General features: G+C 36.6%; 3 protein-coding genes across 8 annotated transcripts; 1 reads left to right on the plus strand and 2 right to left on the minus strand.

Moving 5' to 3' along the window:
- Window positions 1-18: 18 nt before the first annotated feature.
- Window positions 19-21,202, minus strand: LOC103835752 (wall-associated receptor kinase 5). Of its 5 annotated transcripts, none has more exons than XM_033276990.1 (4): window positions 19,779-21,202; window positions 1,774-2,614; window positions 1,509-1,676; window positions 19-1,433 (listed from the first exon to the last, which is right to left on the minus strand). In XM_033276990.1, exons 1-4 carry the CDS (start codon window positions 19,782-19,784, stop codon window positions 244-246), a joined length of 2,205 nt encoding a protein of 734 aa, XP_033132881.1. In that variant the 5' UTR covers window positions 19,785-21,202; the 3' UTR covers window positions 19-243. The 5 variants fall into 5 exon arrangements, with proteins under 5 accessions (XP_033132881.1, XP_033132882.1, XP_009110188.2 ...); XM_033276991.1 differs by lacking the exon at window positions 19,779-21,202 and adding an exon at window positions 11,081-11,369 and having other exon boundaries at window positions 65-1,433; window positions 1,774-2,611; XM_009111940.3 differs by lacking the exon at window positions 19,779-21,202 and adding an exon at window positions 11,081-11,369 and having other exon boundaries at window positions 65-1,433.
- LOC103836266 lies at window positions 12,639-17,015 on the plus strand. 2 transcript variants are annotated; one of them, XM_033276996.1, is made up of 2 exons: window positions 12,639-12,934; window positions 16,507-17,015. In XM_033276996.1, exons 1-2 carry the CDS (start codon window positions 12,656-12,658, stop codon window positions 16,870-16,872), a joined length of 645 nt encoding a protein of 214 aa, XP_033132887.1. In that variant the 5' UTR covers window positions 12,639-12,655; the 3' UTR covers window positions 16,873-17,015. The 2 variants fall into 2 exon arrangements, with proteins under 2 accessions (XP_033132887.1, XP_033132886.1); XM_033276995.1 differs by having other exon boundaries at window positions 12,641-12,938; window positions 16,511-17,015.
- LOC103835753 (wall-associated receptor kinase 1) lies at window positions 17,086-18,885 on the minus strand. Its single transcript, XM_033276994.1, has 2 exons — window positions 18,675-18,885; window positions 17,086-18,355 (listed from the first exon to the last, which is right to left on the minus strand). Exons 1-2 carry the CDS (start codon window positions 18,868-18,870, stop codon window positions 17,169-17,171), a joined length of 1,383 nt encoding a protein of 460 aa, XP_033132885.1. The 5' UTR covers window positions 18,871-18,885; the 3' UTR covers window positions 17,086-17,168.
- Window positions 21,203-21,614: the final 412 nt, after the last annotated feature.

Raw genomic sequence — 21,614 nt, forward strand, 5'->3', positions numbered from 1 at the left:
TGTATGGATAGACACAAAAGTCCAGGAGTTGAGTTTATTGGAATCTAAACTTAGACACTGTAAATAAGTACTGATGGTCGAAGAATATCTCAATGCATACATGTTTTCATTATTGTCTTGATACTTTGGTTTTTAACTGTTTAGGTGGACAAAAGAGGTGAGAAGATATACAGAAATGATATTATTTTTTCATTGAAAAAAAAGACTTGAACGTGATTGTGACAAGGGCTTGAGTAATAGATATCAGCGACCAGCTGCAACGTGCATGCTTGCTACATTCTTGATGCTGTCATAGCCAGTGCTACTTGTATCTCCTTGCTCTGATAAGATTCCAACGCCGACCAAGTTCTCAGTCACCTCCCCCGGATACTGATCCGACCACTGATGTTTGGCTTTTGTGACTGTCAAGCCCTCAAGCTTCGCAGCTACTTCCTTCATCAGTGGCCTTTCCTCTCCCGTCACTCTTGTACACTCCATAGCAACTCTGACAGCTTCCTCTATCTCCTTCCAGTTCTTCTCGTTGATTACTTTCTCGTCAATAACCTCGTGCAACCTGTTCTCTTTCATGGCAGAAGCAATGTAATTAACCAGATGTTTTGACTGTTGTGGCCTTTCAAAGCACAATGCCTTTTGGCCAGTGAGAAGTTCCATGACAACTACCCCAAAGCTATAAACATCACTCTTTTCGTTTAGCAGTCCTGTATGGTAGTATTCTGGGTCTAAGTAGCCTATAGTACCTTGCACCATTGTTGTGAGCTGCTCTTTATCCATCGGTATAAGTCTTGAAGCACCAAAGTCAGCTACCTTTGCAGTTAAGTTCTCATCCAGGAGAATGTTAGCAGTCTTGACGTCTCGGTGGATGATTGGAATAGAAGCAGATGAGTGAAGATAAGCAAGAGTTCCACCAATTTCCACTGCTATTCTCAGGCGTTGTTCCCATGTAAGGGAAGGACCAAACAAGGAACCATGCAAGTGATCGAAAAGGGTGCCACTGTTAATGAACTCATAGACCAGCAAGGGAACTTCCGTCTCTAGACAACAGCCCAGGAGTTTGACAACGTTTCTATGGTTGATTTGTGAAAGCACAAGCACTTCGTTGATGAACTGCTCTACTTGGCTATTGTCTCCGAGTCGAGCCTTCTTTATAGCAACTATGGAGTTGTCTGGTAATATCCCTTTGTAGACAGTTCCTTGTCCTCCCTGGCCCAGGATTCTGCTCTGGTCATAGCCATTGGTTGATGTCTTCATGCCTTCTTCGGTAAAGATTTTTACATTAGCATTTGGTGTCCCTGGTCCTGAGAGTCTTTGTATTAACATGCCGCCACCATTTTGTTCGAAGAATTTTTGTCGGAGCTCAGCTGTCTTCCGGCGCTTCATTCTCTGTTGTACACAGGTAATGAGAAGCAGGATGGACAAGAAGCCAATGGTTGTTCCTGATCAAATCACACATAGATGATTAGATCTTGAAAACAATGAGTAGAGCTATAAAAGTTTAGAGGGAAGCTAACCAAGAAGAATGGTAGCCCATCCAAAGTCTTTACGCTTGCAACTCATAGTGGTAGTATCTAAGCGGTAACCAGACCGGCACTTACAATCGAAGCCTCCATCCTTGTTTCTACAGGTTCTGGGATCCGAGCAGTTATGTTTATGGATAGTACTAATACATTCATTGATGTCTGACACAAGTAAATAATGCGTTAGATGAAACAAGAAATGTACGAGTAAACCGTTGAAAGACGAAAGAAAGAAAAAATAAATTAATGTGAAGTGTACCTTGGCAACCCTTTTCATTAGAAAGGTAAGGATTCCCCTCAAAACCTTCTAAACATTTGCAGTTATACCCGGTTCCACGAGTAGAATTGACACATATGCTGTTATTCATACCGCATATGCTTCTGTTTCCAACTTGATCGCATGTCTGGTTTCCAATAGACCAATCCAGTAACACAGGGAACTCTTTGACATTTCTTAGGTTCTTAAGATCTTCCGAAGCATTAAAGTGAAAAGTACCATTTTCGGCTAGAAAGGCGTATATGCAAGGATTAAAGTCATGCGTAACAGTCATGTTCCCATAGCTAGATGGGCGAGTTTCGAATCCAATGCTATCCAAAGGGACATAGACATCGGTCCTGCAGCAACCTTCACCATTACAGTCCCCATTTCCCGCCGGTGGAGAGTCACATGCTGACAAGCATCCAGTTGAGTAATCTCGCGCTCCAGTAGTGCTCAGAAGTGCAAAAGCGTTACAGCCAACTAAAGTAAACTTGTTGTTGCGGGAGAGAGATAAGTTAGCAAGCGAGTAACTGTAGGAAACCCCTTCAGTCACATTTCCTTCGCTATCGTAGCAAGCGTAGGAAATATCATTCCAGACGCGTAGCTCCGTGTGAGAAATGTTGATTACTTTGTTACCACCAAAGATCAACTCTTCTCTCTCGTTACAGGTGATATTGAAACTAGGATCGTCGGCATAGTAACAACCTGGAGAAGTGCCAAAAGGGTACTCAATTGTGACGTTGCCACAACTAGTTTGGCAGTCCTTGCGAGGTTGCCCATTGACCAGCTCCGTATATGCAAGGTAGAAGAAAGTAGCCACCAAGATCAGATGCTGCACCTTCATCTTCGACCTCTCTCTAAATTTGTTTATCTTCCTCCAAACTCTAGCTAGTGTTGAGATGTTCTCTTGACTGCCCAACCTCTATGCTAGTATAATTTAACTATAGACTAAGTCAATGTACCAACTCATTTAGCATCACAACGTCTTTGTTTTTGTCATTTAGTTTTGTAGGACACAAAGACCAAGACGTTGGTGATTACCAGGAATATTCATATGTATGATGGCTCTTGATCACAAGACGTTCTCTATTATTGCACGTCCACTGCTAAGAGACCTACCAAAATATCTCATAGGCAAAAATACTAATAGTTTAATATAACTCTATTATTAGTTAAAGTTTCAATGATTTAAAAAACTAATCATAGGTTGATACATATTGTAAAAGTATTTCTATTTTCTCTTTTTTTTTGGTTTCTCAAATAAAACTTCATTTCTTTCTCTTCCTATTTTTTTTTCACTTTTTCCCTAGTTCTACTATTATCTACGTACTTGGACAAAAATACTAATAGTTTTATCTAATTGTATTACTAGTTAAGTTTTAATTTATATATAAAAAATTAAACTAATCACATGTTGACACATATTCTAAAGTATCTTTCAAGTTGCCCCAATAAAAAATAATTTCCTTCTCTTCCAATTTTTCTTTTTTTTTTATCAAGAAAATTAAACTAATCACAAGTTGACACATATTCTAAAGTATTTTTCAAGTTGCCCCAATAAAAATTAATTTCTTTCTCTTCCTATTCTTTTCCTAGTTTTATTATTAATAGATACTTTGGTAACAACTAGCAATGGGATTGCTCTTATACTATTATAATACGTTGTTTTCTGTTGAAAGTTCTAGTGTTACTTTGCTAGTTGCCTTTTTCCTCATTATGATAATTAGAGAGCTTTTAACTTTATGATAATTATAAAAATAGTGTTCATACCATAACATTTAACATGGTATCATAATTCTTAAATTCTAACTCTAGTAGACTGGAGTTACATAATTGACGTTATGAGTCAAGACGACCTTATCTTTATTCCACATGAGTCGTGCATGATTTATCTTTAGAGTAGATGGTCGAGACAGATAATTGGAGGGGCCGACGTTAAAAGGCGAGGGAGGACCAGGATGATAAAGTGAAGTACTGTGTGACTGTGACATACCAGTGGACGGGCCGGACAACGAAAGAAACAGGGGAGATCAAAATGATGAAGTGAAGGCTCAACTGTTCGACTTTTCTTCAAAATGATGAAGTGAACGCTCTACTGTTTGACTCCACTTATGAGATGATGATCCCTAAATGTTTGAGCTTAATAAGAAAGGAAATGCTACATCCGTTTACCCAACTGTTTAATATAAAAATATTGCAAACCTTTCTCCTATTTTGAAAAATTTGTTTATACGGCCGTGGCCCGTGACAATGGCCGGAGCTTACCTTCCGCTCTCGACCCCAAATCACCCTTTTATCGTGATTTTAATCCTTTCTTTCTTTCTTTCTTGCTCGAGTTGTTTTGTAACCATAATGGTATTTCAGTGACATAAAATCACAACCATGAGTGACAAAACTCGAAGGTAGGATGTTTCGAAGGAGTTTTATTGATTAGAAGAGGAACTGTTTACAGAGTGTGAGAGAATAAGAGAAAACTAGTCTTTGTTTGTCTTAACCAGGCCGGGCTTGTCTTAACTAGTTTTTGCTTGTCTTAACCAGGCCTTGACTTTTCCCTACTATGAGTAATTAGTTCGAAGTTAAATAACTCTATTATTCTACTTCATCAGTTTATAGAAAAATATTAGGGAAATTATATGTTTACCAAAGGTACCACTTTTCATTTTTACCACCATTAATGAAACATTTTCAAAAATATCTTCTTTATTAAGTGGTAAAAGACTATTATGCCTTGTTATTTATATATATAATAAATTATTATTTAAATAAAAATTAAAAATTAAAAATTAAAAAATTAAAAAAAATTAAAAAAAATAAAAAAATATAAAAAAAAACAAAAAATACAAAAAATTCGAAAAATAGAAAATAAATATAAAATTTTTTTTATGTTTTCGAATTATACTTTTTCAAATTCGAACTTTTTTATAAAAAAAAAATTTTCAATTTTTTTTATTTTTTTCAAATTTCTTTTCGAAAAACGAAAATTATGTTTGAAACTATTTTTTAAAAATTTTTATATATTTTTTAAATATTTATATATTTATTAGAATCATTATTTTCACATTCCAAAAACCCTACCTCTCTCCTCAATTCTAAACCCTAAGTCTAAATTAGTTAATCCTAAATGTATAATTGTATTTTACCCTTCATTAAAAGTGAGGGTAAAAGTGGTTAGTGTAAACATGAAAAATGGTACTATGAATGTGGTATTTGTGGCAATTTCCCAAAAATATTTCATTATTTGAAATAAATAAAATTATTTATAAAATCAATGTATTTTGTAATTATTAAACTAAAAATAAGTATAAATGCATTTGAAATTTTAAAATGACACTTTTATATAATAACTTTTCTTTCAAATTAACACTTTTTATTAAACAAAGAAAGTATCTTTTAGCGATTACAAATCCTCCTATACATTAAAAGAGAAGTCACTTTAGTGATTTCTGCTGAGGTGGCATTCATATAGAGCTTCTCAGAAAAAACGTTATAATTCTATTGGCTGGTTTTTTTGAATTTTTCTTTTTCATTTATTTTAATCAATCACTTATGTAGACAAGCCCAAAACTATTGTCGATTTCGTTAAGCCCATATATAGCTAGGGGATAATAATTATCGATTTAGTTTAGCCTTGGGTAACCGTTCGGGTTCGGGTCGGGTATTTCAGATTTTCGGGTATTTCGGTATAGAGGTGTAGAACCCGTTCGGGTATTTCTGTACTTCGGGTCGGGTTCAGGTATTTTTAGTTCGGATTCGGTTATTTCGGATCTGGTTCGGATATTTAGATTTTGAAAAAAAAAATTAAAATTTTCATTTCTCAAGTTTCTTATATTTAAAAATATAACTTTCAGTCAGTGAAGAAGGTATTTTTGAATATTTTAAATATTAAAAAATTCAAACATGTTCATTAATATTATTTTTAAATTATTTATCGTTGTTTAAAGAATAAATTTATCATAATTTTAAAATAATTTACAGAATGTTATAAATTATTAATAAAATTAAATTTACTTTATATTGAATATTTGTTTATTGTTAAATATTTTTTTGAATTTCTTTTTGATTTATATTTTCCATCGACACTACTAAAAAAGAAAGCCCTCTAAATACTTACCTTATTTTGTAATTTTGATATATCATTTAATTCATCGATCCCACTATAATAGGAAAGTACAATTGAATACTTATTGCAAGGGAAAACATAATTTAAAGACCAATTAACATCACTTTCCAAATGACTTACATAATATTATTAATAACTATTTATGGTAACTAATTGTCGAAAGTATGGTATATAAATCCATTTTTATTAATTCAAATAAATATTTTGGATTCCAAATGACTTACATAATATTATTAATAACTATTTATGGTAACTAATTGTCGAAAGTATGGTATATAAAGTCATTTTATCAATTCAAGTAAATATTTTGGTTTATTATTTTATGTAGTCTATAGATATATTAGAATATAAAGTCATTTTATCAAATCAAATAATTTATTTTAATTCATCGATCCCCTATAAAAGGAAAGTAGCATTGAATACTAATTGAATAGGAAAAAATAATTTAATCCCTCTATTAACATTACTTGCGCAACAATATTAGTTAATACATGTAATAATTAGTTTCCTTATTACAAATGGAAAGAATTCTCTTGATTTTGTTGATTGATTTTTTAGAATTTCTTTTTCGATTTATTTTAATCATCGACACTACTAAAAATGAAATCACTTTAATACTTAACTTTTGTGTTTTCTCGATTCAAAGAACATCTTTTTGCGATCATTTCTCTGTTTAATTCATTAAATACTCACTAAATATTTTAGATGTTAGAGAAACGAAATTAATTGACAAGATATTTTCTCTCCTAAAATCATGCATTTAAAACTTAATATTTATGGTAAGACTTGTCAACCAAAATTCTGGTGCAATCTATTCACGAGATGTTCTCCTTTAGCTTTATTAACAAGATATTCCAAAAATAATATTACCTTATAAGTATAAGATTTTTTGAGAATTTATTAAAGAATATTCTATTTCTTAGCTTATCATGCAAGCTAAATCAATGAGAAACGTCTACCAATTTACTATAAATAAGACATTCACAGTAGAAGAAACGAAATAATTGAACTTTGTATTCTGAACTTTTAATGTTAATAATGTTCTGAACTTTTTTTTCTTCTTATTTTAGAACATTAAGCTTTTATATTTCATGAGAGCTGATTTTTCTTTTGGTTTATATGCAGATACCCTATTATGACGATTTCTCCACTGAAGCTATATATGATTTGATTGTACACCTCTTTGATATATCATTTCGACATTTCGATAATATCTTTGTTCCTCAATCTGGTAAAAAATTTTTACTCAATTTGATAACATCTCTCAGCTAAATCATTTCAATAGCATCTTTTTGTGCTGCGAATATTTTTTTTTTGATTTGTAGATTTATATTATTGTTTAGAATTATAAGCTTATATATACACATATTTGTTTTTTTGGTTTGCTGAGTGTGATTTTGTTTTATATTTTTTCAGAGATGATTTGAGAGAAGTGGTCATATTTCAGACCTCTAAGAGTTCACCATTCCGATCTTGTAAAAGATGTGCACTTTGAATGGTATTTTCTCTACTGTACATCAAAATTGGATAATCAATTATATTTTTAAAATATCTATAGTAGGATGGTATTTTCTCTACTGAAATAATATCTTATTTCCTAATTTCATGCTTTAATATTTAAACTTTAAGGACAAGATTTGTTAATTAAATCATTAGTGTAAACTACTCCGGAGATATTCTCTTTTTTGTATTTAAAATGTAATTTTAGTAACAATAACATCCAAAAAAATACCTCGATTGAGGAACGTGGTAGACAAAATACATGTAAGCAGAAGAGCTTGGTAGATATAATTTTTTGCAGGTTTCTAATTAAATTTGCTTTCTTTATCGAGAAATGTATTTCATAATTTATATTATTTATGGATAATATTTTGATTTTTATTATATTTTCTTTTAATATGTCTACATAAATGTTTGTTTATTATTTATAGAAAAATAATATTATTCACCGAAAATAAAGAATTACGACACATATACAATACAATTTTAATTAATGATAATATAAAATCTGTTATTTCTAAAACTATACACTCTTTATTCTATTTTTTGAATGAAAGTATCTTCGTAAACACACAAAATATTTTGTGACGCTGCAATTATACATACACACAATATATGCCTCTTCATACTAACGTTACTGTGTTTCCTCTCGTGAAGTGCGGATCGAGAGGGAACACAGAGTGCGGGCCGGTCATGTTCTTATGCCCGCACAGGGTGCGGACCGGTCACCTAGTTATCAATGAAAGAAGTAGACAGCAATATTTATATGTAAGCAGAATATTTTTTTTCCTAGATCTCCAAGATGTCTTTTTATGTGTTTAGATTCTAATTAGAGAGTTTTGACTTTATGATAGTTATTAGGGGTGTGTCCGTGCTAGTGTAGGATATATTTGTATTTGTTGTGTGTGATTGGTGATGTTGTTTCGTCGTAGTGTATTTTTTTGTTAACTTTGTGTGTAGTATCTTTTGTAAGTGTATTTTATTGGTGTTGCCAATGTATTATATACTACTAGTAGGTGACTGGTAGTTTGATACTAATGCATAAATGTTCTTCATTGTCTTGCTCTTGATACTCTGGTTTTTAACTGTTTAGGTGGACAAAAGAGGTGAGATGAAATACAGTAATGATATTATTTTTTCATAAAAAAGAGACTTGGACATGATTTTGACAGAGCCTTGACTAATAAATATCAGCGACCAGCTTCCATGTGCATGCTAGCTATATTCTTGATGCTATCATAGCCAGTGCTACTTGTATCACCTTGCGCTGATAAGATTCCAACACCGACCAAGTTCTCAGTCTCCTCCCCAGGATACTGATCCGACCACTGATGTTTGGCTTTTGTGACTCTCAAACCCTCAAGCTTCGCAGCTACTTCCTTCATCAGTGGCCTTCCCTCTCCCGTCACTCTTGTACACTCCATAGCAACTCTGACAGCTTCCTCTATCTCCCTCCAATTATTCTCGTTGATTACTTTCTCATCAATAACCTCGTGCAACCTGTTCTCTTTCATGGCAGAAGCAATATAATTCACCAGATGTTTTGACTGCAGCGGCCTTTCGAAGCACAATGCCTTTTGGCCTGAGAGCAGTTCCATCAGGACTACACCAAAGCTATAGACATCACTCTTTTCATTCAACAACCCTGTGTTGTAGTATTCGGGGTCTAAGTAGCCAAGAGTTCCTTGCACCATGGTTGTGAGCTGCTCTTTATCCATCGGTATCAACCTTGAAGCCCCAAAGTCAGCTACCTTTGCAGTCAAGTTCTCATCCAGGAGAATATTAGCAGTCTTGACGTCTCGGTGGATGATTGGAATAGAAGCAGATGAGTGAAGATATGCAAGAGTTCCAGCTATCTCCACGGCTATCCTCAGGCGGTGTTCCCATGTAAGAGAAAGACTAGAGAAGGAACCGTGCAAGTGATCGAAAAGGGTGCCACTGTTAATGAACTCATAGACCAGCAAGGGAACTTCTGTCTCCAGACAACATCCTAGGAGCTTGACCACGTTCCTATGGTTGATTTGTGAAAGAACTAGCACTTCGTTGATGAACTGCTCTACTTGGCTGTTGTCTCCAAGCCGAGCCTTCTTTATAGCAACTATGGAGTTGTCCGGTAATATCCCTTTGTAGACAGTTCCTTGTCCTCCCTGGCCAAGGATTCTGCTCTTGTCGTAGTCATTGGTTGATGTCTTCATGCCTTCTTCCGTAAAGATTTTTACATTAGCATTTGATGTTCCTGGTCCTGAGAGTCTCTGTACTAACATGCCGCCACCATTTTGTTCGAAGAATTTTTGTCGGAGCTCAGCTGCCTTCCGGTGCTTCATTTTATGTTGGACGCAGCTAATGAGAAGCAGGAGGGACAAGAAGCCGATGGTTGTTCCTGATCACATCACACATAGATGACCTAGAGTAAGTTCTTTTTAAGAAAGGGAAGAATCCAGAACAAGCAAGAGGAGCTATAAGTATCTTAGGAATGAAAGTGCTCTTGCATTTGCTAAACTATAAACATCATAGACACACACAGTTTATTACATCTGGGAAACTATAAGTCCAGAAATATGGGAAGCTTACCAAGAAGAATGGTAGCCCATCCAAAGTCTTTACGCTTGCAACTCATATTGGTTGTATCTAAGCGGTAACCAGATTGGCACTTACAGTAGAAGCCTCCAACCTCGTTTCTACAGGTGCTGGGATCCGAACAGTTATGTTTGTGGATAGTACTATTAGTAGTACACTCATCGATGTCTAGCACAAGGAAAAAAAGGCATAAGAGTTGTATCAGGAAAACAATGAACTCTCAAAAAAAGAAAGAAGTATTAAGATAAGACCAATTTGAAGTGTACCTTGGCAACCATGTTCATTTGAAAGGTAAGGATTCCCTTCAAAACCTTCTAAACATTTGCAGTTATACCCGGTTCCACGAGTAGAATTGAAACATGTGCTGTTAAACATACCACATATGCTTCTGTTTCCAACTTGCTCGCATGTCTGGTTTCCGATAGACCAATCCAGTACCAGAGGGAATTGGCTGACATTCCGTAGGTTCTTAAGATCTCCCAAAGCATCAAAGTGAAAAGTACCATTCTCAGCGAGAAAGGCATATGTGCAAGGATTAAAGTCATACACAGAAGTCATGTTCTCCAAACGAGCTGGGCGAGTTCGGAATGAATAGCTATCCAACGGAACAGAGACGCGTGTGCTGCAGCAACCTGCACCATTACACTCTCCATTTCCCGCGGGTAGAGAGTCACATGCTGAGATGCATCCAGTTGAGAAATCTTGCGTTCCATAAGTGGTCAGATATGCGTAAGCGTTACAGCCTACTATAGTAAACTCGTTCTTGCGGGAGAGAGATAAATTACCCAGCGTGGTAGTGTGGTAACTGTAGTCAGTCAAATTTCCTGTGCTATTGTAGCAAGCGTAGGAAATATTTTTCCAGACGCGTAGCTCCCCGCTGGGAGACATATTGATTACTTCAATGTTACCAAACAATAGCTTCTGATCTGTCTCGTTACAGGTGAGATTGAAACTAGGATCGTCGGCATAGTAACAGCTTGGAGAAGTGCCAAAAGGGTACTCAATTGTGACGTTGCCACAACTAGTTTGGCAATCTTTGCGAGGTTGCCCACTGACCAGCTCCGTATATGCAACGTAGAAGAAAACGGCCGCCAAGAACACACCATGCACCTTCATCTTCTCCCCTCTCTCTTTCTCTCTAAATTTGTTTCTTTTCCTCCAAACTCCAGTCTTGACTTGTTTTCATTACTCAACCTCTATACTAGTATTATTTAACTATAGACCAAGTCAATGTACCAACTCATTTAGCATCCCCAAGTCTTTGTTTCTGTCATTTAGTTTTGTAGACACAAAGACCACGACGTTGGTGATTACCAGGAATATTCGTATGTATTGCACCTGATCATAACACGTTCTCTCTATTATATCATGTCCATTGGTAAGAGACCTACCAAAATATCTCATTGGCAAAAAATTTAATGGTTTAATATAATTATAAGAGAAACTACCTATAATAACACACATTTTTTTGTGAAATAACTAGAATAACTTGTAAAAAGAAAAAAAAATGAGTTAAAGTCCATAATACCCATTAATTAGACTGTCATCGAGTGTCGCAGATTTTAAACTGCAGATTTATTTTACTATTTCGAATTTTTTTTTGATGACATGGTAAAATAAATTAATGACATTTTCAATATGTATTTTTTGTTAACAAAGGAAGTAGGGACATTTTAGGCATAAAAAATAATCTAATAAGTTTAAAAAGTTATACGTTATTAACATGATTTGATGTTATTTTAGTAACTTTCCTAATTATAATACGTTGTTTTGTGTTGACAATTCTAGTGTTACTTCGTCATTGGTAAAAAGACTATAATAAGTTATTTTCTGTTGAAAAATCTAGTGTTACTTTGCTAGTTGGCCTTTTCCCCATTATGGAATATCACATTTGGATACTATTAGTAATTAATTCGAAGTTAAATAACTTTAATTACTACTATCTTATACCAATTACAAATTTATAATGAAGGAGATGCTCCGATTCTAGTTGATTCCCATGATGTCTTTATGTATTTTCATGTGTTTGGAGTTAGATTAGATAGTTAGTACATTATATAATTATATATTAATAGTGTTCATCCCATAACATTTAACATGGTATCATAATCCTTTCAATCTAATTCTAATGCCGATCGGAGTTAAATAATTAGCGTTACAATTCAAGACCTTATCTTTATATATTCCACACGAGTCGTGCATGATCTTATCTTTAGAGGAGAAGATCTAGACAGACAATTGGAGGGACCGGACAACGTTAAAGACGGGGTGACCAGGGTGTTGAAGTGGAGTACTGTGTGAGTGTGACATACCAGTGGAGGGGCCGGACAACGTAAGAGATGGGGGAGACCAAAATGATTAGTGAAGTCTACTGTTTGACTTGACTTATGGGAAGATGAAATATGACACTTGGGCCTTAGAAGAGGAAATACAAGGCCCATTTAAGGCCAGCTATTTACTAAATGCTGTGAATCTTTTTTTTTTTGAAAAATTATATCATAAAGATTAAAAATGTCAAAAATCGGAGGAATATACTTGGGTTGGAATTTATAAATATCTTCGCGACAAGTAGCGGGATGGAAAGTAAACCCTAGAAACAAACAGACACTAACAAAGATCATAGAGCAGTGACGATGGCTGAAAGTATAAGCCTGTCTTCCACACTCGATCCTGAATCTCATTATTATGTGGATCCGGATTATCAACCCGAAAAATCTTCCTATGATACTCAACCAAGCCGAAGACAATTACTTCATCTGGAAAACTCATTTCCTTGAGTTTCTCGAAAGCAAGAACAAAACAGGGTTCTGTCACGGTACTGTCTGGACGCCGGACCCTTCCTCAGGGCTATATCAACCATGGAAAGTGTGTGACGCGAGGGTCAAGTATTGGATGATGAACTCGGTGAGTGAAAACTTTCGGAACTATGTGCGTTTCGCAGAAACTGCACATAAAGCATGGGAAGATCACTACAAGAAAACATTGGGATACTGAGGGAAAAAATCGTCGGTATGTCGTCGGAATAACGCTATTCCGAGGACATACCGACGAAAAAAGTCCTCGGAAATATCTCCTCGGAAATTCATATTTCCTTGGAATTCCGTCGGAAATTTCCGACGGAATTCCGAGGAAACTCCGAGGACACAATGTTCGTCGGAAGGTTCCTCGGAACATACCGAGGGAATTCCGATGGTCCAATCCTCGGAAGTTTCGACGAAATATTCCTCGGAATGTTTATCGGAAAATTCCGAGGAACTTTCTTTCCTCGGAATTTTCCGAGGAACGCCTTTCCCTCGGAAAATTCCGAGGAACGTCGATCCCTCGGAAAATTCCGAGGAACTTTCTTCCCTCGGAAAATTCCGACGAACGTTCTTCCCTCGGAAAATTCCGACGAACGTTCTTCCCTCGGAAAATTCCGAGGGACATAAGATCCTCGGAAGTTTCCGAGGGAAGAAAGTTCCTCGGAATTTTCCTTCGAAATTTATTTTTTTTTAATTTTTTTTTTTTTAAAATTAAATTTTTTTAAATTTAAATTCAAAAATTTAAAATTAAAATTAAAATTGAATAAAACATAAAACATTAAAACATAGTAGATAATATTCAAAGTTAAATAAAACATTCAGAGTTTTTGGTAAAAAAAAAAAACTACGGATCTTGAACGTTCGAGAACACCTCGTTCGGGTACATCCTCTTCATCATCTCCATCATCTGCTCGTTCAGCCTCTTCTGGGTATCATAACCCGCCTGTTGAGCTGCCATCTGGGTCTCCAACGCAGATATCCGATCATCCTTGTCCTTCAGCTGAGCCGTAAGAACTTCTGGATCAACATATGCCGGTGGTGCAGAAGAAGGAGCAGCCGACCGGGAGCGACGACCCAAACCGACCAAACGTCCCTTCTTCTTTGGAACCGACTGAAATATAAATAACCAAATTTAGATAATATAAATTGATGATAAAATAAAAATCAAGAAATAAATTAATTGAACTTTTAAAAAAAAAAAACTTACCGATTCAACGATTTCGTTGATTCGAACCCGGGACAAGTTGGTCGAAGCCGTCGAATCGTCATCATCGGTTTGAAGCTGAGAAACTTCGTCGTACACCTGAGTTTGGACCAGGTCGACCACGTCCCTCACTAGACCATCATCAATCTGACCGGTCTTCTTGTTGGTATACGCCCTTTTCATTAGGGCGAGATCATCAACCGGCTCGCCCTCATTTTCTTCCACCTTGAAAAAAAATAAATTAAACAAACATTAGAAATTTGAAAAAATGCATAAAAAATAAAATTCTGAAACTTAAATAATTGAAGAAAAAGCGGTTGAACTTACCATGCGATCCGCCAGAGTGGCAATAGATTGAACATTAAGGATCGTGTTCATGAGATTGTCAAAAAAGTTCTTCTCAATATGCATGACATCTAAATTATGCCTTAGTAGATGATCCTCCCAGTATGGCAGATCCCAAAAAATACTTTTTTTGTGCCAGTTATGTAGGTTTCCAATACCATCTACCGGAAAATGCTCATGTCCACCGACGTCTGGCGTCCTTTCTGCACCAAAATCTCTAAGTTGTGTCTTCAAATCTTTCCCACGAATTTCCGGAGGTGGACTGTCAAAAACCCTCTTGTTCTTCGTAAACAAATTCCTACTTCTACGATATGGATGATCTGGTGGTAGAAATCTCATGTGACAGTCAAACCAACACGTTTTTCTTCCGTGTTTTAGTTGGAAAGCATCAGTGTTATCTTGACAATATGGACATGATAGCCTTCCATGCGTTGTCCATCCAGATAACATACCATATGCTGGAAAATCACTTATTGTCCACATTAGTACTGCCCGCATTTGAAAGTTTTCTTTACACGAAACATCGTATGTTTCAGCACCTTGAGCCCATAGTTGTTGCAACTCATATATTAGTGGCTGAAGAAACACATCAAGTGATCTCTTAGGATGCTCTGGTCCGGAAACGAGAATCGAGAGAAACAAAAACTCTCGTCGCAAGCACAAGTTTGGGGGTAGGTTGTATGGTGTAAGAATGACTGGCCATAGAGAATACTGTCTTCTACTCTTGCCAAACGGGCTGAAACCATCAGTACATAATCCAAGGTAGACATTTCTTCTCTCATACGCAAAGTCGGGATACTTTGATTGGAAATGCTTCCACGCTTTTGCATCTGAAGGATGTCTGATCTCACCATCTGTTGAGTGCTCCGCATGCCATCTCATTGGTTGCGCTGTGCGTTCAGACAGATACGGCCTCTGCAACCTTTCCGTCAAAGGCAAATACCACATCCTTTTATATGGTACTGGAACTCTTCCACTCGTATCTTTATAACGAGGCTTCCCACAAAATTTGCATGAAACCCGCCGTTCATCCGCCCTCCAATAAATCATGCAGTTGTCTATGCATACATCTATTACCTGATACGATAAACCAAGACCAGCTACGAGTTTCTGAACCTCGTAGTATGAGCCAGGAGCTACATTATCTTCGGGTAGAATACCTTTTACATAATCAGCAATCGCATCCACACAGTCTTCAGCCAAATTATAATCCGTCTTAATGCCCATCAATCTTGTAGCAGATGATAAAGCTGAATGACCATCTCTGCAACCTTCGTACAATGGTTGCTTTCCAGCATCCAACATATCATAAAATCTCCTAGCTTCGGCATTGGGTAAATCTTCCCCTCTAAAATGATCATTTACCATCTGCTCAGTACCTACACCGTAATCTACATCCGTTCTAATTGGATATTCTAATCTAACCGCTGGCTGAGGTTCGCTAGTACTACCATGTTCATAATCAGTTTCTCCATGATGATACCAAATTTTGTAACTTCGTGTAAACCCACTCAAATATAGATGAGTCCAAACATCCCATTGTTTAATAACTTTTTTATTTTTACAATTAGAGCAAGGACATCTTAACACACCTGTTTTTGCTTCCGGTTGTCGTTGAACTAACCCCATGAATTCGGTTATACCTTGTTGGTATTCTTCCGTAAGCAATCTTGTGTTCGGATCCAAATGAGGTCGATCGATCCAAGAACGAAAATAATTTGAAGAAGACATGTTTTTTATGAATCAAATTCGTGTGTAAAGAAAGTGAGAGGGAGGATGAAGATATGGAGTGAATGAAGAGGAAGAGGGGTGCTTGTATTTATAGTTGAAATCCTGCCGACGGACCGAGGAAATTCCGACGGAATTCCGATGCAAACGGCTAGTTCGTCGGAATTTCCTCGGAATTTTTAAAATCCCCCAACGGCTCTCTAACGTCTATAATATTTCCTCGGAATTCATCGGTTTTTTCCGAGGAATACTAGTTTCCTCGGTATTCCGTCGGAATATTCCGACGAGATGAATTTTCCTCGGAATTCCGTCGGTATATTCCGAGGAAATTCCGAGGAAATTCCGAGGAAGCCAAATTTTGTGTTTCCTTGGAATTGCCTCGGAAATTCCTCGGTATATTCCGAGGAATTCATTTTCCGTCGGAACGTCCGTCAGAATACCGTTGTTTTCTTGTAGTGGATCTCCGTGCAATATTCGTTCCTAACGTTGATCTAAGGATCTACCAGCTTCGTCAGAGAATCGCGACGCTGAGGCAAGATGGCGACTCCTTGCCGGGGTATTTTGGGAAACTGAGGAGAGTTTGGGAGGAGCTGTCGGAGTATGACCCCTTGCTAGAGTGTGGGTGCGGTGGTTGTAGGTGCGAGATCATGGAACGGGCTAAAGAGGCGAGGGAGAAGGAGCAGCTTACTGCGTTTGTGATGGGTGTGGACAAGGATCTAAGCTATGTGACAACGCATATCATGCTCATGGATCCAAGTCCTTCTGTTGACCAAGCCTACGGTTTGGTTGCTCGAGCTGAATCCGACATGAAGAGCAGACGCTGAAGAATCTTGGAAGTAGGTAGATGATCATCACATTTTTTTTATCTATTTTACTTTTATGCTGCTCTTCTTTAAATCGTGTTTCTTCCTTTCTTGGTTTTGTAACTATAGTGGTATCTCAATGTCATATGGCTATGTTTTTTGAATTTTCATGTTAGATAATCTTAGTTTTTATAATGTTTTAGAGGACAAAAGAGGGGAGAACCAATAAAGAAATGACTGACTTCATTTTTTTATTACAATAAAACAAAACAAAGATACTTAGATGTGATTTTGATAAGAGTTTTGACTAAAAAATATCAGCGACCAGCTTCAATGTGCAACGTTGCTACATTCTTGATGCTATCATAGTCAGTGGTACTACTACCCCCTTGCGCCGATATGATTTCAACACCGACCAAGTGCTCAGTCTCCTCAGGGTACTGATCCGACCAATGATGTTTGTCTTTTGTGACTCTTAATCCCTCAAGCTCTGCAGCTACTTCCTTCATCTTTGGTCTTTCTTCTCCCATCAGTCTTGTACACTCAACAGCAATTCTTGCAACTTCCTTGATCTCCATCTTGTTATCCTCGGTCATCACTTTCTCATCAATGACCTCATACACCCTATTCTCTTTTATGGCAGAAGCAAAGTAACTGACCAGATGTTTAGAGTACTGTGGCCTTTCAAAGCACAATGCCTTTTGACCTGAGAGCAGTTCCATGAGGACTACCCCAAAGCTATAAACATCACTCTTTTCGTTTAGGAGCCCTGTGTTGTAGTATTCTGGGTCTAAGTAGCCTAGAGTTCCTTGCACCATGGTAGTGAGCTGCTCTTTATCCATCGGTATTAGTCTTGAAGCACCAAAGTCAGCTACCTTTGCAGTTAAGTTTTCATCCAAAAGAATATTAGCAGTCTTGACGTCTCGGTGGATGATTGGAATAGAAGCAGATGAGTGAAGATATGCAAGAGTTCCAGCTATCTCCACGGCTATCCTCAGGCGGTGTTCCCATGTAAGAGAAAGACTAGAGAAGGAACCGTGCAAGTGATCGAAAAGGGTGCCACTGTTAATGAACTCATAGATCAGCAAGGGAACTTCTGTCTCCAGACAACATCCTAGGAGCTTGACCACGTTTCTATGGTTGATTTGTGAAAGAACTAGCACTTCGTTGATGAACTGCTCTACTTGGCTGTTGTCTCCAAGCCGAGCTTTCTTTATTGCAACTATGGAGTTGTCAGGCAATATCCCTTTGTAGACTGTTCCTTGGCCTCCCTGGCCAAGGATTCTGCTCTGGTCATAACCATTGGTTGCAGTCTTCATGCCTTCTTCAGTGAATATTTTTATATTAGAATTTGATGTCTCTCCTCCTGAGAGTCTCTGTACTAACAAGCCGCCACCATTTTGTACGAAGAATTTTTGTCGGAGCTGACTGTTATTCCGGTGCTTCATTTTCTGTCGTACACAGCTAACTGCAAGCAGGATGGACAAGAAGCCAATGGTTGTTCCTAAACACATCCACATAGATGATTAGAGTAAGTTTTTTTCTTTTTCAATAAATAAAATATCCTGGACAAGCGAGGGGACAGGACCGGCATCCACATAAATAAAATACCAAAGCCTTGCTAAACTTGCTTTGGTCCCAATTTTTCAATAAGTTAGATATACAAAGTTCCTAGGGTTTTCAAACTATAAATTTTTTTATTAAGATGTAGTTTAAATTGTTTATAGCCCTATAAAGCTCAAGACTACCCCCAAAGCTATGAACATCATCGGCACATAGAGATAATTACATCTGGAAAACAACAAGTACAGAGGGAAGCTTACCAAGAAGAATGGTAGCCCATCCAAAGTCTTTACGCTTGCAACTCATTTTGGTAGTATCTAAGCGGTAACCAGATCGACACTTACAATAGAAGCCTCCAACCTTGTTTCTACAGGTGCTGGGATCCGAACAGTTATGTTTATGGATAGTACTTTTACTAGTACACTCATCGATGTCTGTCACAAGGAAATAGAGCATAAGAGATGTATCAGGAAAACAATGAACTCTAAAAAATAAAAGATAAAACTAATTTGAAGTGTACCTTTGCAACCATGTTTGTTTGAAAGGTAAGGATTCCCCTCAAAACCTTCTAAACATTTGCAGTTATACCCTTTCCCACGAGCAGAATTGAAACATGTGCTGTTGTTCATACCGCATATGCTTGTGTTTTCAACTTGGTCGCATGTCTGGTTTCCAACAGACCAATCCAGTACCAGAGGGAATTGGCTGACATTCCGTAGGTTCTTAAGATCTCCCAAAGCATCAAAGTGAAAAGTACCATTCTCGGCGAGAAAGGCGTATATACATGGATTAAAGTCATACACAGAAGTCATGTTCTGCAAACGAGCTGAGACTGTGAGGAATTTTTTGTTATCCAACGGCACATAGACATCTGTCCTGCAGCAACCTGCACCATTGCAGTCTCCATTTTCCGTCGATGGAGAGTTACATGTTGACACGCATCCAGTTGAGTAATTTTGCGGTCCGAAAGTGCTCAGAAGTGCTAAAGCGTTACAGCCTACTACATTAAACTTGTTTTTGTGGGAGAGAGATACATTATCCAGCGTGTAAATGTAGGAAGCCTCGTCACTCGAATCTCCTTGCCTGTCGTAGCAAGTGTATGAAACATTGTTCATGACGCGTAGCTCCCCGCTGTGAGAAATGTCGATGACTTCAAAGTTATCTCCAAATACTAGCTTCTCTTTCTCGTTACATGTGAGATGGAATTCAGGATCGTCGGCATAGTAACAATCTGGAGAAGTGCCAAAAGGGTACTCAACTGTGACGTTGCCACAACTAGTTTGGCAGTCCTTGTGAGGTTGCCCATTGACCAGCTGAGTATATGCAAGGTAGAAGAAAACAGCCACCAAGAACACACCATGCACCTTCATCTTCTCCCCTCTCTCTTTCTCTCTAAATTTATTTCTCTATGAGTTTCCTCCAACCTCCAGTCTTGAGATGTTCACTTGGTTTTCATTGACCCAAAATTATAGGCCAAGTCAATGTACCAACTCATTTAGTATCCTAACGTCTTCGTTTCTGTCATTTAGTTTTGTAGGACCTCAAAGACCAAGACGTTGGTGTTACCATAAATATTCATAGATATGTCTCCTGGTAAGAGACCTACCAAATATCTCAAAGGTAAACACGTTCTCTATTAGAGCTTGTCCGTTGGTAAGAGACCTACCAAATATCTCATAAGTAAATTTACTAGTTCATCAATACTACTCCCTCTGTATCATTTTAAAAGATGTTTAAGGTTTTTGCACATATATTAAAAAAATATAAACTTTTATGTAATTATTTTTGGTTACATAAAATAACATTAAATAAAATTAATTCAACCAATAAAAAAGATGTAGTATTTTATAATTGGTCAAAAATTTCAAATGACATTAAATTTTACATAGAATTGTGAAAACATCACTTATTTTGAAACAAAATCAAAATCCTTAAACACCAGTTAAACTGATACGGAAGGAGTATAATTTTATCACTAGTTAAATTTTAAATATTTTTTAAAAATAAACTATCATAGGTTTACACATATTGTAAAATTTCTCAAATGAAAATTCATTTCTTTCTCTTTGTATTTTTCATCACTTTTCTCCAATTTTTCTATTTTTCTATTTTTATTATTATCTAGATACTTTGTTAATTAGAAACTAGCAATGAAGTTTTTCTTATTATTTGATATTTTTCTATTAATTAAAAGATTCTAGTGTTACTTTACGAGTTGGTTTTTGGGTTTATTTACCAAATAACCAAAACAAAAATTGAAATTAGATTTGTAGAGGGAGATAAAAAGAGAAAGAAAGAGAGAGTGTAAGATTTTGGTTATTTAGTGAATTATAATTTTTTTTCAAAGGTTATATAGTCTAATTTCCATTATTGAATATATGACATTTAGATACTATGAGTAATTAATTCAAAGTTAAATAACTCTAATTGCTATCTTTAACCGATTACAAATTTGCAATGAAGCAGAGGCTTCTTATAAGAAGTAGGTGGAGATCTTTATATCTAAGCATAAGAATATTACCTACTTCACCATGGTGTCTTTATGTGGAGGGGCCGGATGATGAAGTGAAGTACTGTGTTACTGTGACATACCATACCAGTGGTGGGGCCGGACAACGAAAGAGACAAGGGAGACCAAAATGAAGTGAAGTCTCTACTGTTTGACTTTTCTTTAAAAAAAAGTCTCTATTGTTTGACTTGACTTTTGAGATGATGATCCCTAAATGTTAGAGCATCTGCATGCATGCAGAGGTTCACACATTTTCCAAAAAAAAATTATTAAAATATTCTCAGTTTTGTGAACTCAATCCTTACAGGTTCACTGCACTGAACCTGAACCTGGATCAACACTGTAGCACGTGCCCCACAGCACGTGGCGGGCAGTCCACGATTGGTCCGATTAATTTTTTTTTTTTTTTTTTTTAAAACAAAAATCAAATAAAAAAAAATAATAATAAAAAATTACTCTGTGAACTTTATGGAAGGGGTTCACTGATGCAGATGCCCTTAGAGCTTCGGAGAGAAATTCAAGGCCCGTTTAAGCCCAACTATTTTAATAAATAAATATTGCAAACCTTTCTCCAATTTTGAAAATTTTGTTTATATGGCCGTGAGTCCGTGACAATGGGCGGAGCCTACCTCCCGCACTCGACCGCGGATCACCACCCTATTATCTTTCTTTCTTGAGTTGTCTTGTAACC

This window comes from Brassica rapa, chromosome A08, assembly GCF_000309985.2.
Source record: "Brassica rapa cultivar Chiifu-401-42 chromosome A08, CAAS_Brap_v3.01, whole genome shotgun sequence".
Classification (NCBI taxonomy): domain Eukaryota; kingdom Viridiplantae; phylum Streptophyta; class Magnoliopsida; order Brassicales; family Brassicaceae; genus Brassica; species Brassica rapa.

Bases quoted from the DNA above. Each gene is read 5' to 3' on its own strand.
- LOC103835752 (XM_033276989.1), bottom strand. From the start codon at position 11,086: ATGAAGGTGCATGGTGTGTTCTTGGCGGCCGTTTTCTTCTACGTTGCA. The intron at 10,139-10,236 runs GTACACTTCAAA...TCCTTGTGCTAG, and splicing joins AAATGAACATGGTTGCCAAG to ACATCGATGAGTGTACTACT. The intron at 1,434-1,508 runs GTTAGCTTCCCT...TGATTTGATCAG, and splicing joins ATGGGCTACCATTCTTCTTG to GAACAACCATTGGCTTCTTG.
- LOC103836266 (XM_033276996.1), top strand. From the start codon at position 12,656: ATGTGGATCCGGATTATCAACCCGAAAAATCTTCCTATGATACTCAAC. The intron at 12,935-16,506 runs GATCACTACAAG...TTTCTTGTAGTG, and splicing joins CTGCACATAAAGCATGGGAA to GATCTCCGTGCAATATTCGT.
- LOC103835753 (XM_033276994.1), bottom strand. From the start codon at position 18,870: ATGCTCTATTTCCTTGTGACAGACATCGATGAGTGTACTAGTAAAAGT. The intron at 18,356-18,674 runs GTAAGCTTCCCT...GGATGTGTTTAG, and splicing joins ATGGGCTACCATTCTTCTTG to GAACAACCATTGGCTTCTTG.